The sequence below is a fragment of the Onychostruthus taczanowskii genome, unplaced genomic scaffold (assembly GCF_017590055.1).
Source record: "Onychostruthus taczanowskii isolate IOZ18803 unplaced genomic scaffold, ASM1759005v1 scaffold3, whole genome shotgun sequence".
NCBI classification, from domain to species: domain Eukaryota; kingdom Metazoa; phylum Chordata; class Aves; order Passeriformes; family Passeridae; genus Onychostruthus; species Onychostruthus taczanowskii.
The window spans coordinates 21,601,265-21,618,734 of NW_024500349.1; the positions used below are offsets into that span (position 1 = coordinate 21,601,265).

Below are 17,470 nucleotides of genomic sequence, written 5' to 3' on the forward strand. Positions count from 1 at the left end.
GCACAGTGAGACACATCCATTTCCAAGTGGCCTAAAAATACAGCTAAAACCAAGGGCATCAAGCTGCTGCAGATGATAAATGCAGTCCTGCTCCCTTCTCTCTTTGATCAATACCATCAAACCAGTTTGAGCTCGCATGCCTGGGTCAGAAATTCAAGGACTTGAAAATTATCTGCTCTTGGTGGTCTTGGTGCAGTCTCTTTTGGGGCTGGTTGTCCCTCATGGCTGTGGATGTTCCTTGCTGTGCAAAGTTTTGGGAGGAGGCTTTCAAAGACTCACTCATTGTCTTGACCCTCAAGAACTGGCTCTCTAAACTCCCTGTAAGGAGACTGTAGACAGTGGGAGTTGGTCTTTTCTCGCAGGTAACAAGTGATAGGAAGAGAGGAAATGGCCTCAAGTTGCACCAGTAGAGATTTAGATAGGGTGCTAGGAACAATTTCTTCACTGAAAGGGTTGTCAAGCATCAGAATAGGCTGCCCAGGGAAGGTGGTGAAATCACCATTGTTGGAAATGCTCAGAAGAACACGTGGTTTAAGTGGTGGATCTTGCAGTGCTGGTTGGAATGTATGGTCTCAGAGGCTTTTTCCAACCTTAAGAGTCTATGAATCTAATTAATCGAGTTGATCTTCTCATTTGAGTTGTAATTCCTCGTCAGTTTGGTCCTTCTCAGTGAGCTGTCAATGACCCCCCCTGCAGCCACTAGAGGGGGAAAAAGGTCTGTGGTGTTGGCAGGAGGAAGCTGTGCCAGGCACCAAACCACAGCTTCATCTCCCCAGGGATTGGGGACACGAGGACAAGTCTTTCCTCTGTTCAGCATTTAGTAGATTTCTGCTGTTTCTACAAATAGGGTTTGGGGATTTTTTTGAAGAAGACAGAGTGGTCAGGAAGGTTTAAGAAGTTGCTGTGATGGTTTCTCTGGTCCTTACATTTGGTGTGTGTTGTTTCTTTGCAACAGGGCTCAATAAAGGACCAGCTAAAAGCTTACGGTGCTCTGACCGAGAATGTCACACGGAAGTACACCAGGCAGATCCTGCAGGGAGTCTTCTACCTACACAGCAATATGATTGTCCACAGGGATATTAAAGGTGAGTGGATAATAGAGAGGCTTCTTGCTTGCTTGGGTTTGTTCAGCCCAGCCTTCCCCCGCCCCAGTGCAAATCCTTGTGCACAGCATAGTGCTGGGATCTGCTCTTTGAAGTATTTTTGCCCCTGCCCTTCACCAGATTGAACCATGAAAATCTTGAGCAAGCAGCTGGAACCAAAATCTTGGGCTGTTTTCTCTCTGAAGGGATTATTGCTGACTGCCCTTACACATCTGAGAATCTGGTGTAACATAGCCAAGAAGTGAGAAGGATTTGGAGAGGTCTGATGCTGCTTTCTGCTGTCTGTGGGTGGGCAGGATAATCTGTTGGCCCCCATGCACTGTTCATTTTTGGGAAACCTGCTGAATGAGGGGATGCTGGTGGGAGTCAACCCTCTTGGAGAGCAGCTGCCTTAGGAGAGAAGGATTTGAAATGATGCTGAGTCCAGCCCCACCACAGTCGTTTGGGCTCCCGTTTGGGCTCCCTCCTGCCTGGCTCTTTGCCTGTGCCCTTCCTGCTCTCCTCACTGTAGCCACTTCAGGTTCCTGCTTAATTTCTTGAGGGTCTTGTCTTTGCTTCTCACCCCAGGTGCCAATATTCTGAGAGATTCTGCTGGAAATGTGAAACTCGGAGATTTTGGGGCCAGCAAACGCATCCAGACCATCTGCATGTCTGGGACTGGGATTAAATCTGTCACGGGAACACCATACTGGATGAGCCCAGAGGTTATCAGTGGAGAGGGCTATGGAAGGAAAGCTGATGTGTGGTAAGGAACACAGTAAAAACCCCACCACTGCTACTTAAATCAAACAATCCTTTTGGGGAGCTGTAATGGGAGTAACAGGTATAGCTAGTAGCTGGAAGCAGTGCACAGGATGGAAAATAGGAGATATGTGTTAGGATCAACTGTGCAGATATCCAGAGTAAAACTGTTGCAGCTAAGTTCCCAAAACAGGATCACTCAGAATCACAAGCTGCTTTTGGAAACTCTTGTCTTGTGTGAGTCTCACATCCAGCTCATCCCCATACCTACTTTTTGGTTCTGGAAAGCAGGCTGATAACAAAGCTTGCTAAAACACCTGTTATGTTTTGGTGGCCCTAATTTTGGCTTCGCTAAGCTCAGAGGCTCACGGGATCTTCAGTGGCTTTCCCAAATCTGCTGCTGGATGTTTACACGTGGCTGAGGCACAAAGACAACTGAAATCATTGGCTGCTTGTGAATGTTTTGATGTGTGGAGGATGACAGATGGAACCTGGAGGAGTTGGGATGACACTGCTAATCTTCCCAGTACGAGGAGGAAGCAATGTCTTCCCAGTGTGCTTTCTGTTGGGTGCCCAAGCAAAGACGGTCAACAAAAAATAATCCTTCCAAGAGAACCCTAATTGGGTGGCAAAACCTAGAAAGTCCTTAGCAGGTGTCCATGTACCACACCAGCTGAACTGGCTGATGGGAGGCAAATGTTTAATTTTTAAATTGTTTAGGATCAGTAGGATAGGTTTAACTTTTTTTAGGATTATTCATGAATAGAAGTGGCAGAGTATCTCTGCTGAGACCAGGATTCTTGAGCAAGCCATGGGAAACCTCTCAGGCTCTTTGCTGCTCATCCCGCCTGTTCCTTCTCAGGCACACCTCAGAAATGAAGTTGGATGTAGGCAAACATGTTCCATTCTGGCTCAGCTTCCCTGGGAGCTACATGTCATTGCTGAAATGGTGCTGTCTGAAGCTGTGCATGGGTTTCCCTTCAGGGGATGCTCCAGTGAGCTTTTATGAGACTTAGTATCTGCCAGTTAACTTAGTATCTCCCTGAGCTTTTATGAAATTTAACACCTGCCAGTTAAAGTGGGCAGAAAAGCCACCAGCTTTAAGGCAAGGCTCATGCATCCACTCCAAGCTGAGTGCCAAGGACCTGTGTGACCAGGGAGCTTCAGGGGACCAGGCATTCCAGGGGTATGTGCCCATCTCCCGCAGGTTTGCTCCCTTTAGGCAGGCGCAGTCCCAGATCTGGTTAGACTTGAGCTGCAGTGCCACCGCCCAGCCCCTCACGCTGTGCTCGGCCTTGTTGCAGGAGCGTGGCCTGCACCGTGGTGGAGATGCTAACCGAGAAGCCGCCCTGGGCAGAGTTCGAGGCCATGGCAGCAATTTTTAAAATCGCCACGCAGCCGACCAACCCTCAGCTCCCCGACAACGTCTCCAGCTCCTGCCGCAACTTCCTCAAGCAGATCTTCGTGGAGGAGAAGCGGAGGCCGACGGCCGAGGACCTGCTGAGACACCCTTTTGTCAACTGCGGGCTCTGAGCGCCGGCAGCGGGGCCGGGAAGCGCCGGCGGGAGGTCGGCCCTCAGCGGGGCTGTCCTGACAGTCCCTTCTCGCTCGCTGCTGCCTCGGCCCCGCCGCCTTGTTGGATTTTCAAGCTGCGCTCGGGACTGTGGGGGATTCAGAGCGAGGGATTTCCCGGCCTGTGCTGTGGGTGCTGGACCACGGAACCTCCCTGCTGCCAGCGGTACCGGGGTCGTGCCCCCTCACCAAGTAACTGCTCTCTTGGGGGAAGTGTGGCAAGCGGGAAATGTCCCCCCCGGCAAGCGGGAAATGTCCCCCTGCAAACGGGAAATGTCCCCCTGCAAACGGGAAATGTCCCCCCCGGCAAACGGGAAATGTCCCCCCAGCACGGCGGCGGTGCTGGCGGCATCCCCAGGACCGGTGAGGGAATCGGATGCTCAGTGGCCATCACCACCTTTCGCAGAGGGACAGACAGGGCCTTCAGCCAAGCCGGAGGAGATGATCCTCAGACCACAGAGTCGGGGGGACCCGGGAGTCCCCGTTCACAAGGGGACCGACCCCGCTGGAGCAGCCGGCGGCTCCGGCGGGGCGGCGTTTCACACTGTCCTGTGCCTTACGCGGTTACAATCAAGGAGTGATGCTCGGCTCGGATCTGGTGTGAGGATGCAGCAGCCGTGTTGACTTTGCCTTGGCTCGTGTGCGTGTGTGTGTGTGTGCATGTATGAGTCTGGGAAGCAGGGGGTCTTCTCGGGGTGCAGGAGGTCTCTGCCGGGTACACCCGCGGACGGATGCCCGGGACCCCTGCCGTGGGCTGAGGGATGGGTAAGTGATGGTGGTGATGGTAAAAAGCAGGGCTGAGCAGCAGCCAGATGGTGCTGGGAGCCATCAGGATTCAGGTGGGAGCTGAAGGGAATCTCGGCAAGGAGGGCTCTGCTCACAGCCACAGTTCTGCTGAGCCGTGCCCGTGCTGCTGCGCTGGAGGGATGCCATCGTGTTCTGGAAGTGGAGCTGCAGGGAGAGCCCAGTGGATCGCTGTAAAACCCAAGAGAGTGCCTAAAAGTAGGCAGAGAGGACTGTGAATCTTGGTGTATCCTCCTCTGGGCACCTCCTCCTCTGTGCCTTGTGGGCCATCCCCAGGTACAGGGAAGGGGAGCATCACTTCCATGGTAGTGCCCAAGGGAGCAGCTGCAGGATAATGGAGTTCCAGACTGGGAAGGTGGAGCTGCAGCAGGGGAGGGCAGCTGGAAGCAGATTCCTTCCCTCAGTAGGTTTAAAGTTGTATGAGAAAATGGGCCAGTCAAAAGCAGAGCTGGACTACAGCCTCTGACCAGCTCTGCCCTGCTGGAAAACCTGGGCAGGAAGCACGCACAGAGTCCCTGGAAGCTAGTTAATTAATTGGTCAGTGAGATCGTGGGGAGTTTGGGATGGATTAATTGCACCTTCCCACCTCCCCCTTCTCTGCTGCATTAGCTGTTTTCACCCACTCAGCAAAGGGTCCAAAAAACAGTTACCAGGAGGCTCCGTCCTCAGGCCAGTGTGTCAGATACAGGCTTATTTTAATGCTGGTTTTCAGCGAAAATGAAAAGGGTTGCTTAGACTTAAGAGGAAAGTGACAAATTAGTTGTTTGTGTGAACACATCCTTGAATTCTTCCATGTGGGAGAGATCAAGACTTTGCATCACTGGTGTGGTGGTGAGAGCATGTCCATTTCCTCAGCTCTGAACGGAGAAGCAAGATTTAGGAGGCTGCCCAGTGTAGCTGTGGATGTCCCATTTCTGGAAACATTCAGGGTCAGGGTTGGAGCAACCTGGTCTAGTGAAAAAATGTCCCTGCCCCATGGCAAGGGGTTGGAATGAGATGAGCTCTAAGGTCCCTTCCAACCCAAACCATTCAAAGATTTCATGGTTTTAAGAATTATTTAAATTAAAAAAAAAAAAAAACAAAAAACCAAACACTGACTATTAGGGCAAATTAAAAGAATACCTAAAAGAATTCCCTATAAATCTCTCTGAAAGCTACTGAGATAATTTATTCCAGACCAGGTTCCAGGGAAGCTGTGGAGCAATGCTGGAGCAGCACTGGGGCTTGTGTCAGTCAGCCATGGTGGTGATGGGCAGCTCCCCATGGGGAGGAGGAAAAGTCTCCTTTTGCTGAGGGGGATGAAGAATTTTATTCTGTGAATAGGACCAAATCCATCAGTCTGGTCAGTAATATGGGATGGATGGAAACAAACACAAGGGAAAAAAAAAAAATCAGCGTTGTCTGGGAATGGGTTTGGCAGAAGAGGGTAACAAAGTGTGTGTTCACCAAAGCTAAAAAAAAAAAAAAATCAAAACCATTTTTAAGCTGTTTCTCTTCTTTCATTAAATCTGTTTGATTTGGGTTTTCTCAGCCCTTCAGTGGTGGGAGGGTGCTTCCCTTCTTTCCAAAGATTTGAGAGCCAAAGGGGGGCTCCTGGCTGCCCCAAAATGCTCCCAGGGCCCTCAAACCACCTAAATCCTCCCGTGGATGGATGTGGTGAGTGTGAGTGTGAGTGTGAGACACTCCTCAGGTGCCTTTGCCTTTCTGGTTTGTAAAACCCTTGCAGTGTTCTGATGTACAGAATGGAACTAGGAAAAGCAAATGGAATTATTCTACCATGTAAAGTCATTTTCTGTTTGTTTGGTTTGGTTTTATTTTATTTTGCCCGTAGCGGGCCCTGCGGCTTTCCCCGTGGAGAAATTCATTCCTTTTGAGGGGTGGGCTGGGCAGGACGTGGGAACAGACTGGCCAGGAGAGGTGGCATCACCATCCCTGGAAGTGTGGATGTGGTTTGGTGATGAACATGGTTGGATTTGATCATCTTGGAGGTCTTTTCTAACATTAATGATTCATGAGCCTGCACTCCTACTGCCTGTGCCCTGCTCACAGGGACAGCCCTTTCCCCACAGGGCAGGTCCCAGCATGGGTGGGGGGCACAGGGGGCATTGGTGTGACCATCCCGGGGGCAGTGACAAAGAGTTGGTGGTTCCTGGGTTTTTCTGGAGCAGGTGGATCTGTGCAGCCTCTCTGAGCCGATGGTCCTGCGTGTCCCTTTGTCCTGACGTTCCACCTTGGACTCCCAATGCGCAGGATTTCGTGCTTCTGAACTTAATTTTCATTTATTTTAATTAATTTATTTTTATTTTAACATTTTGAGTATTTTTATTTCTATTTCATCTTAATTTTCCCACTCCTCCCCTCATTCCCTCATTTTCTCTGCCCTGTTCCTTTTCCCGCCTTTTTTTCCCCGTTCTTCCTTTTTTCTCCTTTTTTCTCCTTTTTTCTCCTTTTTTCTCCTTTTTTCTCCTTTTTTCTCCTTTTTTCTCCTTTTTTCTCCTTTTTCCTCCTTTTTCCTCCTTTTTCCTCCTTTTTCCTCTCTTCTTTCCCTTTTTTTCCCCTCCTCTTTCCCTTTATTCCCCCTTTTTATTTTTTTCCCTTGGTCCGTTCGCTTCGCGGACGGAGCGCGGTTTGCCCCGGGGGCGGCGCCATGCAAATGAAGTGGGCGTGGAAATTCAAATGAGCAGGGTGCTTGCCCCGCTCTCCTATATGCAAATGAGGGGGCGGGCTCATGGAAAAGAGCAATCCGCTCCCGTGACAAGATGGCGGCGGCGGCGCGGCGGGCGCAGCTGGTGCTGGGGCACTTGGCCGGGGCCGCGCCGGGCCCGGGGGCCGCCCCCAGGGCCGTGCCCTGCTCCGGAGGCCCCCCGCGGGCCAGCAGCCCCGACGATGTGGTGGTGGTGCACGGCCGCAGGACCGCCATCGGCCGCGCCCGCCGCGGCGGCTTCAAGGTACGGCCCGGGGGATCCTGCCCGCCGGGTCCCCACAGGTGCTTGGCATCCCCGTTGGGAAAGGGGTTCCCCTGTCTTCGCCTCCCCTCCTTGCAGGCCTGGGTGCTGGACCCCTGCTTGACCCCCGGACACCGCTGCTGTGCTCTGGAAGAGTCTAAATCTGTGTGATGGTTTTAATGCTGGGGGTGGCAGCGCCAGTGGCATCCCCCGAAGGAGTCGGGCGTTGTGTCCCCAGCTCCCCTGGCAGCCCGGGGAGCGATCTCAGTCCGCTGTCACCTGCCCTGCCACACGAGCAGCCGCCGTGTCCCCCACCTGCGCAGCTTGGCACGGACCTGCCGCCCTCTGGAACCTGCTTTTCCTTGGGTGACATCCACAGAGTCCTGGGAAAGAACACGGTGCCAGGCTGTGACCCCAAAGGGTGCTCGTTCCTTGTCATCCTTCCAGACAGGTCTCCTCATGCTGGCTGCTCCCCACCGGCTGAGGGGTCACCCCTGCTTCTTTCACAAAACAAATGGAGAGGCTCCATTTGCTGGCTCTTGTCACATAAATCTCTGTAGTTGTGTGATTTTGAAGGCTTTGCAGAGCATGTTCCTATAAATCTAAGGAAGGTGAGAAAGCAGCCTGTGTGATGTGGTGCCTGAAGGAAACCTGGGGTAAAAGCAAGCAAATAATTCTGCTGTGGTAGGAAAACAGCAACCACCGTGAGCTGAGAAATGGAGTAAAGCTGCCTTAGCACCACTGGCCAGCCTCTGAAGTGGTCTGAGGCTGAACTGGTGACAGGGCACTTACTGGTGTTCACTGGCGGTGCTGATCCCCTGTGCATTTTAGGACACAACACCTGATGAGCTGCTGGCTGCTGTGATGACAGCTGTCCTTCAGGATGTCAACCTCCGTCCTGAGGTGCTGGGAGACATCTGTGTGGGTGAGTGACAGCCTCTGCCTGGTGAAACTCCTGGTCTGGGCAGTTCTGTGGGAGAGGCTCTCCGTGTGGGATACTCACAACTCTCATGGGGCTGGGCTAGTGTGTAGCATAAGGTTTTCATGCCTGTCCTGTTGGTGGTGGGGCTCTGATCTGGTGATAGGAACATCCCTTCAGTGCCTGTGGGGGGAGTGCAGCCAATTGACTGGAATTGTGTCTTTGCACTCAGGGAATGTGCTGCAGCCTGGAGCTGGTGCCTTGATTGCAAGAGTTGCACAGTTTCTAAGGTAAGCTCTCAGCCAGACTCAGGTTCCTCCTCTCCTCATTGAGCCATGGAGTAGCTCAGGGTCAGAGATTGCAGTGAGGTCAGAGATTGCACTCCCAGGAATTACAACAAATCACCTTCTGCCTAGAAACTGGACTTTGATCGAGCTCTGAGAACGCTGATGGCACAGAGACAGGGAGGCAGATGAAGCTGTTTGATCTGTTTGTGCTGCCTGTGTTGGGCTTCTGAGAGGGACATGGTGTTCTGTGCTCCCAGCTGCACTCTCTGAGACTGCACCTCTCTCTGCTGTGTCTGGTCCCCAAACCATGGATGGGCTCAGGTTTTTCTGTCATTGCTCAGTGCTGGTCAGTGGCTCCTACTGAGCTGGATCCCAGATGCCAGATATTTCAATTAGTTTCTGTTGCCATTGTTTTCTTCAATCACTGCGTTACCGCTTTAGAGGGGTGCAGGCACAGCCTGCCATAGTTTATGAATATTACAGAACTTTTCAGGGTTTCTGGCCTGGGTCAGAGCTCAGGATCTCCAGGGCAGGGCCTTGCTTACAGAGCACCTTCTGAAGACAGATCCATGGGGAAACAGCACTTGGAACCACTTGCAAATGAAGTGAAGAAATTATCTTTGAACTTTGCTTTCCCTTGGTGCAGGACCCAATAGATCAAGCACTGGATAAAGGGATCTGCCTGGAACTTGAGGGTTAAAGTTTAATCAGGTGGATTAATGCACTCTTTAGAGCTTTGGGTTGTTGTTATTGGTTTTTATCACTGAGTCTTTGCCACCATTCCCTTGTTTTGCAGTGGCATTCCAGAGACGGTGCCGTGCTCCAGTGTGAACAGGCAGTGCTCCTCCGGGCTGCAGGCCATTATCAACATAGCTGGTAGGTTTTGTGGGCACTGGCATCAGACTCAGTCCACCAGAGCCTGTCCCATCCCAAGGGCTCAATGCTCCTGTCCTCCAGTCTCTGAGCAGTAAAACAGTGATAATGTCTTGTGCTGTAGGGAATTTGCAGTATGGTGTTAGCTAAATACTTTCGTGTCCTTGAGTGGCCGAGTTTATCCCTAGAGAAATTACTTGGTTTTCTGGGGATGAGTTCCACCATCACCTCCATATCAGGCAGCTTCCAGAAGGGTCCTTCCAGTTCTCTCTGGCCTCATGGTAGCCTTCAGCCCCATCAGCTCCTTGGCCTGGTCTCTGGCAGGCAGGAGGGTGAGGAAATGCCCATTTGGCTGTTCTGGGTGCTCAGGTGTTTGGAAGCTGCAGCTGGGCTGGAAATGCTTTTGCTCCTGATGACAGTAAGAACATTTATGCACTGCTGTTACAGGTGGCATCCGAAATGGATCGTATGACATTGGCTTGGCCTGTGGGTAAGGAAGTATTTTCATAGTGCTTGCTTAGGCTTCCTGAAGGTAACACTGTCCCTGTGCAATGGCCTGCTAAAAAATGACCTTTTTAGCTAGTCTGCAATTAACTAGCCTCTTGAAAGACCAGCAGCTCTCTTGGATGAAGAAATTAATATCCTATGTGTGCTAATGAGTGTTCTGCAGCCTTACAGGTTCTGTTCTGTGCTGGACAGATGAGCTGTTCTGTGCTTCAGTCCTAACATCACAAGCAATGCTTATTTTTTGAAGGATTATGTAAACATTAGGTTGGTTTTGGGGAAATACTAGTGACCACATACACATTGACTTCTGAAGAAGGAGTGAAGAAAAACTATTAATCCTGAGGCAAAAATACTGGGTTTCTCTTTCTTATCTCTTGATTAATCTTTCATTAATTGTTACTGCACACAGTAATGTCCACCAAGATGTTGTGCTTAAAGGGACTGATGGCCTTTGCACCCTTGGGTGTGTCAGACACTGGGTTTTGCTGTGGGAAGCTGTCTGGCCTCTGATCTGCAGAAGACATACAATCCATAAGTTACAAATAGCTTTTGGGAGCTGAGTTTATCCCAAGTCTTAGTTTTTGTGAGTGGAGAAACCCTGGATTCAAGCATAAAAGACAGTAGCTGGGGTTTCACTTACTAAAAACCCAGTCCTGTGCCTTCTTTCAGGAGCAGATGCAGCTGAAGTCAATTATGGTGTCCCATCTTAGAGCTAGTTTAAATTGCTGATAGCACTTAATACAAGCTGCCTTACTTTCTGCTTGTCTTTCATTTTCCAGGAGTAGTTTCTTTGTTATTTATTCTTCATAAAGGTACTTGTGTGGTGCAGAGTAGAATTCAAACCCTCTTCCCACTGTAGGCTTCAAAATCTAGATTGACCTTGCAAAAGCTCACGAGTCTTAACTGATGGCTTTGTATTACGGCAGTAAATTTGAGTATCTTCAATGTGTTAATTCATCTGTGGGTCAAAGATTGCACCCTGTGGGATCTATGTCTGAAATTCTTTGTAGTGTGAAACACAAATGGTGCAACTCACTGAAATCTCTTTGCCATGGTTTGCTCAATACTTCTTTTTCTACTGCCAACCTGTTCTTAAGATGTGAGTGGTATTTTTATGTCTGTTGGCAGTCTGACTGAAAACTCCAGCCCTTGAACCTCATTATGTTTGAGGACAAATGTGCCAGAATCATAGCAATTCCTTCCTAGCTGTGGAAGCACAAGAAATTAACTGCTGACATTGGTATCCTGTTCTAGTGAAGCAAGAACCAGTTGAATCTCACAATCTGTTTTCATTTCATGAGAATTCTTAAATTGATGATTGAAGAGATTCTGCTTCAGCCAGTTCCTAATTAGCAGCTGTGTTTCTGTGGGATAATGGGAAAGCATGTTGTCAGGATACTGAGTTTTGATCAGTCTTAATGGAGCAATTCAAATTTTTCTTGTATTTAGAGTGGAAACAATGTCCCTCAGAAGTGCAAATAACCCTGGTGATATCAGTTCCAACATGATGGATAACCCCAAAGCTCGAGATTGCCTTATTCCTATGGGGTAAGTGTTTCCCCTTCCCACAGTTTCAGGGTTTTATAGATGCTCTGTCTCCTCAGTGACCACAGTTACAAATCAGCCTGAACCTGGTGAGCTTGGAGCTGTGCGTGTTGGCATCCTTGGCTGTGGTGGAAGATTAATGACATGAAATGGGTAGAAATCACTAACTCTGATCAAAGATTTTCTTGTCTTAAGATCAGTGGGTTGTTGAGCAAGGAGAACAGATTTGAACTTTGTTCTGGTCCTAGATTTGATTCAGGATTAGTTTATGCCAGTATTTCTGAGTTGAGAGGACAGCAGTTGGTTTTCAAACTAAAGCCATTGCTTATACCTCATGTGATCTTAGTAGAAGCCAGTGCAGCTGCATTAGATGTGTTCTTGGAATAACTCTGTGATGTTTTTTTTTCCCCAGCATAACCTCAGAAAATGTGGCAGAGAAGTTTGGAGTTTCCCGGAAGAAGCAAGATGCCTTTGCCTTGGCTTCCCAACAAAAGTAAATGCTGTTTTTGTTAGTCTTTTGGGGTTTTTTAACCTTTTAGTTAAGAAATAAGAACAGCTAGAAAACACACTGCTACGTCCTGGTGAAGTGCAGCCTTTGTGTTGCCTTCCAGTCCTTAATAGTGAGGCAGGAAGCCTGAGGGGGTCCAACTGAAATTCAGTGCCTGTGCAGGGTTGTGTGTGATGGAGGAACTGGAGTCCAGAGCTGTGCTGGGATTGTGGGACTGATCTCACACAAGTATCACTGGGCACACGGACTCGTGAGTGAACAGTGAGTGCCCTGCTTGTTCCAGCATCCAAAGGTCCCTGCCCATGGCAGTGGGGGTGGAACTGGATGATCTTTAAGGTCCCTTCCAACCCAAACCGTTCTGTGTTTCTGTGACAGAACCTCAGGGAGGTTTCTGGAACGAGTGCCTGGTGAGGTATTTTCATAGTGGCTTTGGCTCAGGATCACTGGAACCTGAATGTGGGAGCAGCAGCAGGAGGAGCCTTTCCCATGAGGGAATAGTTGAGTGTGGCTGTTGGTAGAGAACTGCTGAGCTTGTGAGAAGAGTGGCTTGTCCTCACTGCAGGTGTTTGGCTCTGAGTGAGTCCACTCCTACCTCTGATCACCTTCCTCTGGGTTAAATCACTGCCAAAATCAACTGACCCTGGAATCCATGGGGCTGTGCTGCCAGAGCAGTGGCAGGTGATAGGGTAAAGTTCCTGCCATCAAAGAGTTAAACTTGCTTTCAGAGCTCTGTTTAAGCATCAGCCTGGTCCAATTATTTATCTAACACAGGAAGCCACTGCACAGGGTAGTTAACCTTTAAATTCTGGCCCTGCTGCTCAGGGAACTTGGCATGGCAGCCTTTCTCACTGCCATGGAGCTGATAACCAAAAGGGTATGTGAATGTGATCCTCCTGCTCACATGAGGCAAGGGGTGACTTTCTGGCCTTGGTCTCAGGACATCTGTGCAGTTACTGACCTGTTCTTCAGCACTTTGCTCCAATTCTCAGTTATCTGGGAGCATTGAATATTTTCATTTTTTATGAGTAAAAGTGCAAAGTGATGAAGAGGTAAAACAAGCTTTTAGTCTCCAATTTGTATTCTCTGTGAAGGATTTACCTCTGGAAGGTAAATCTAAATAAGCTGTGCTTTGAAAGGTTTTAAATTACCTTGCTGATAGGAAAGATTAAATATACGTGGCTTGACTAATTCTGGTTTAGTTAATTGTATTCTGCCTAGTCATGACAGTTGTTGACTGCTGCTAGTTCAAGGGTTCATTTATTCTCTTACAATTGTGATGTGGCTGTACCCCTGAAAAAAATAAAACTTCATGTTGGGGGCTGGTGGTGGTCAGTCAGGCACAGAGGTGTTGATGGGAACAGAATGGGGATATTGCTCTGAAATGAGTGATCCTGTGACCCAGATTTGGGGACAATGCCCATAATGTTGATGTAGAGGTAAAAAGTTTGTCTTTCCATGAATGAAAGTAAGGATGTGCCTGTTGTCTTGACCACCACTCAGTGATGATGTACCAAATCCCACCGTAGTTCATTCTCTGACTGCTTTCCTTCTCTTTAGTTCTCCTGCACTTCATCTCCAAAACATTTTAACCTTTCATATTCTTTTTTTTTTTTTACCAGAGCAGCAAAAGCTCAGCAGATGGGACTGTTTAAAACAGAGATTGTTCCAGTTAAGACCACTGTTGCAGATAATGAGGGCAACAAAAAAACAATCACTGTGCACGAAGACGAAGGGATCAGGCCCTCCACAACACTGGAAGGCTTGGCAAAGCTGAAACCTGCCTTCAAAGAGGATGGGAGCACTACAGCAGGTCAGCTGAGCTGTTACATTTGTGCTGTTCTTCTGGTTTACCTGCCTTTACTAGAACAAAAAGCATGTTAATAGGTCTCTTCCAACAGGGAATGCCAGCCAGGTCAGCGATGGAGCAGCTGCTGTTCTCCTGGCAAAACGCTCCAAGGCAGCACAGCTGGGACTACCAGTGCTGGGGGTGCTGAGGTCCTTTGCTGTGGTGGGGGTCCCACCTGATGTGATGGGCATAGGGCCAGCCTATGCCATCCCTGTTGCTGTGGAAAAGGCAGGTGAGAACCATCTGGCATTCAGGCAAAGTAGACCAGACTCCTTGGAATGAGATTTAAGGTTATATTATTCAAGCTTGTGCAGCTGTTTGCCCCAGGAACAGTGAAGATAAATCTGAAACCTTAAAAGAGGTCCTTCCTCAGATTGTTGCAATGCTTTTGCCTTGTACTGGTGTGTAAATTGTCATTCACTCACCTTTGAGAAGCTCAGGAGTAAATCCCTGCACAGACTCAACAAGAGCTGACATGTGGCAAGTGATTCAGTGTTCACTTAGTGCTGTTTTCTCTTCTTTATTATGGCCAATGTGTAGGGTGATTTTGTGTTTGGTTTTTGATGGATTCTTCTCTTTACAATTTTGTCATATTACTTAGGTTTTTACCACACTTACTGGATTAAACAGCTTTTGTAGCTGATGAGCTGATTTAGCCTGGCCTGGCTGCAGCCCCATGCCCACCTGTAGCTTTATCTTCCACTCTCCAAACACCCTTCAGTCCTTAATCCCTGTGCAGAGAAATCACACTTAATCTGAGGAAACATGGCAGATTCAGTGACACAATGCCATAAACTGTGATGTTTTGCAGTCTTTGCTCTGCTGTAGATAAACTTGTTCAAGTGTAGATACCCCACATGGAGGTGAGGTTCCTCTTTCTTAGATGGAGTAGAACTGGAATTCAGAGAGGGAGGCTGTCAGGCAATTACTCTCTTTGATATAAGAGGCAAAAATAGCTCCTTTTAACTCCTGACTTTTCTGGCCCATAGGTCTGACTCTGAATGACATTGATATATATGAAATTAATGAAGCCTTTGCAAGCCAGGTGAGTGAGCATCATGTTTGTGTTGCTGCATTGCTTGGCAACTGAGTGTTTTTCAGCTCGGTCTCCAGGTTAAGATTTTCAACTTGTTCCACATATTACATCTTCAGCCAAATGTTAATAACATGTGCAGACTATTTTCCTTTTCCTTCAAATAAAAATGACCAGGACATTGCTTATACAGCTTAATATTAGAAAAAAAAAAAGTCCACTAAGAATTGGCTATTGTGCTCTCATACCAACTTGCAACATCTGTTTCACCAGGGCTGTGATTTATTGTCAGGTTGTCTGAATGTGTGTGGGCTCAGTTTGAGATGAAGTGGACAGTTTTAACTCACTTCTCTGCCTTGGATCAGTTCCACTCCTTTCCCCTGAGAACGATGGGGTCAGGCCTCTGACCTGCAGCAGGAGAGCTGAGAACTGAGACAAGAGCATCCATGAAATCATTCCCTGTGTCTTTGCAGGCTGTGTACTGTGTTGAAAAGCTGGGCATTCCCATGGAGAAGGTGAACCCCCTGGGAGGAGCCATAGCACTGGGACACCCCCTGGGCTGTACCGGTGCTCGGCAGGTCGTCACTTTGCTCAATGAACTGAAGCGCAGAGGGAAGAGGTGAGTGCTGAGCATCAGCACTGGCCTCACACCTTCTGGCTGTGCAGCTCCCACAGGCTCAGGGGTCCCCAGTTTGGGTTAAGCTTCCTCCATCCCTTGGATGAGGTAATTTTCCCTTTGGGTTAAGCTTTCTCCATCCCATGGATGGCTTTGAACCTGCATTAGCTGGGGCTCTCCTAGTGAAACAGGAGAGCAGCAGAATTTATTGTATTCTTTATTTGTTGTATTCTTTATTTTTATTTTTTTTTCTCCTAAATGATATAAATCTGAGCTGCCTTTTTCCTTAATTCCACATGGTCTTTGTTTCAGAGCATATGGAGTCGTGTCCATGTGCATTGGAACTGGCATGGGCGCCGCAGCCGTGTTCGAGTACCCGGGGAAGTGAAGTGAGCTCCAGTGCTGACACAACAACACCACAGCTCCCTCTCTGCCTTCCCTAGGCATAGCAAGTGATTTCCACTGAAATCAAGTGGGTTCTGGGATTTGTTACTAGATCTACAAATTTTAGGCAGAAATTGTGAAGTAGAATTAATGGTGCAGTTCTGCGAAGAAGGCGAGGAAATGCAAAACTGGCACATGGCTTCCTGCCATAACAGATTAGCTCAGCTGAAATTCAACTACAGCCCCATGTGTGGTGATTATGAATTAATATTTTTAATTTAATTGATCTCTTTACTCTGTGAATATTACCAGAGGGAAATAGTTCATGGGACAGTATTTTTGTATGACAAATTGGCAAAAAGAGTCACTCAAAATGAAGCCATCAGTCCACGTGAAAAGACTTTTCCAGCATTTCCTTAAAAGGTTTCACCATTTGTAAGAAGTTTAAAAGAGCTTGTTTTGAAGCAAAGACTTGACATCCTTGCCTTTATGACTGCATCTGTCCTAGCCCAATCTGAAGTTGTCTGTGTCTTAAATTGTCCCTATACTGGAGGATGGGCTGTAGCTCCCTGCTGGTGGAGCTGCTCTGAAGCCTCCAATGGGGGAAAGTGGAAGGACTGGAACATAATTTCTACAGGAAATGCCTGCATGGAAAGGTTCTCTTGAATGGCTAGAAGCCAGGATTTGGATGTGGCCATTCCTTCTTCTACATGTGTGAGTGTCAGTTTGTGTGACTCCAAGGACAATCTTATGCTTAATCATATTTACTTACCTAACACAAAGCAAATTGCAGCATTACATTTACTGCAAGCACTACATGAATATCAGTGACAGCTCAGTCCTTCAGTGTACTAATACAAGCATGTTCTGTCTTGTGTCTTTTGTCATCCCTTATTTCTTTTCTTGTCTGAACAGGAAGATCACTGAAACTCAGCTTGAAAAAGAAATTCACTCATTGCTGCTTTGAATTTGTAACAAACTGAAGTACTTTGTCCTGACTTTTGTTTTTGCACTTAATAATACAATTGGGTTCTTGCAATACATTTGTTTCCTTTTTATGATGAATTTTAGTTGAAGGTCATGATGAGTTATAGCTCTTGTTATTTTCACAATCCCATGCTGTAGCCTGTCTCACCCAGCAATCTAAGGCCCTGTCTTAGAGCCAAAAAACTGAATTATTTAGAGGGGATAATGAGCCATTTACAAAAGCCTTTTATTTAATGGAAGTGGAAAATTTAACAGATTCAGAAGTGGGAATTCCAGTGACCTTTAGCTGAAATAATACTAAAATAGTTTAAAGAGAAGTGAGAGTAAATGGGAACCATGTGGGGGGAAAGAATGAAAGGGAAGAAGGGTTTCTCCCTCTGTTGCTGAAGGGGGTGTTCTCAAGGCCCAAGCATGATGAAACACATAGGTTGGTAATTTTCCAAGGAGACCAAGGAGAGTTCTCTCTTCCCCTTTTAATGTAAGGCACTGAGAAAACAGCATGGGAAATGCTGGCCTATTCACCAACTCTTGTTTTATTATGTGTCAATGTCCATTTTAATGTCAAACAAATAAATGAGGCAAAACAAAATTTATTTTAAGGTATGAATAGTCTTTAGCTGTGATTCAAAGCATGTTGGGCTCTGCAGAGGGCTTTGGCCTGACTTACACAGGTGCTTTGCAATATAAAACTTTGTTCTGTGCCTAAAGCTAAGCTTACCACAGCAATAAAAGTAACAGTACAGAGTGTGATTACGACTGGTTAAGGTATCATTTCTTTCCACATAACCTAAATTATTTTC

The 17,470-nt window shown here is 47.8% G+C and overlaps 2 protein-coding genes across 6 annotated transcripts in view; both read left to right on the forward strand.

Moving 5' to 3' along the window:
- LOC121338070 (mitogen-activated protein kinase kinase kinase 3-like) overlaps positions 1-6,008 on the forward strand; it is a 78,227-nt gene extending 72,219 nt beyond the window's left edge. For all 5 annotated transcript variants that reach the window (XM_041408641.1, XM_041408645.1, XM_041408642.1 and 2 more), the window contains 3 exons: positions 956-1,085; positions 1,671-1,848; positions 3,149-6,008. In XM_041408641.1, coding sequence (XP_041264575.1) covers positions 956-1,085; positions 1,671-1,848; positions 3,149-3,377 — 537 coding nt within the window. In that variant the 3' untranslated portion in view covers positions 3,378-6,008. The remainder of the gene's footprint in view (positions 1-955; positions 1,086-1,670; positions 1,849-3,148) is intronic.
- Positions 6,009-6,954: 946 nt separating this feature from the next.
- ACAA1 (acetyl-CoA acyltransferase 1) lies at positions 6,955-17,420 on the forward strand. The gene is made up of 12 exons (XM_041408746.1): positions 6,955-7,168; positions 7,997-8,090; positions 8,317-8,374; positions 9,168-9,247; positions 9,692-9,734; positions 11,201-11,299; positions 11,709-11,789; positions 13,424-13,614; positions 13,703-13,882; positions 14,640-14,695; positions 15,157-15,302; positions 15,612-17,420. The coding sequence occupies exons 1-12, from the start codon at positions 6,980-6,982 to the stop codon at positions 15,685-15,687; spliced, it is 1,293 nt and encodes a 430-aa protein (XP_041264680.1). The 5' UTR covers positions 6,955-6,979; the 3' UTR covers positions 15,688-17,420.
- The last annotated feature ends 50 nt before the right edge of the window (positions 17,421-17,470 follow it).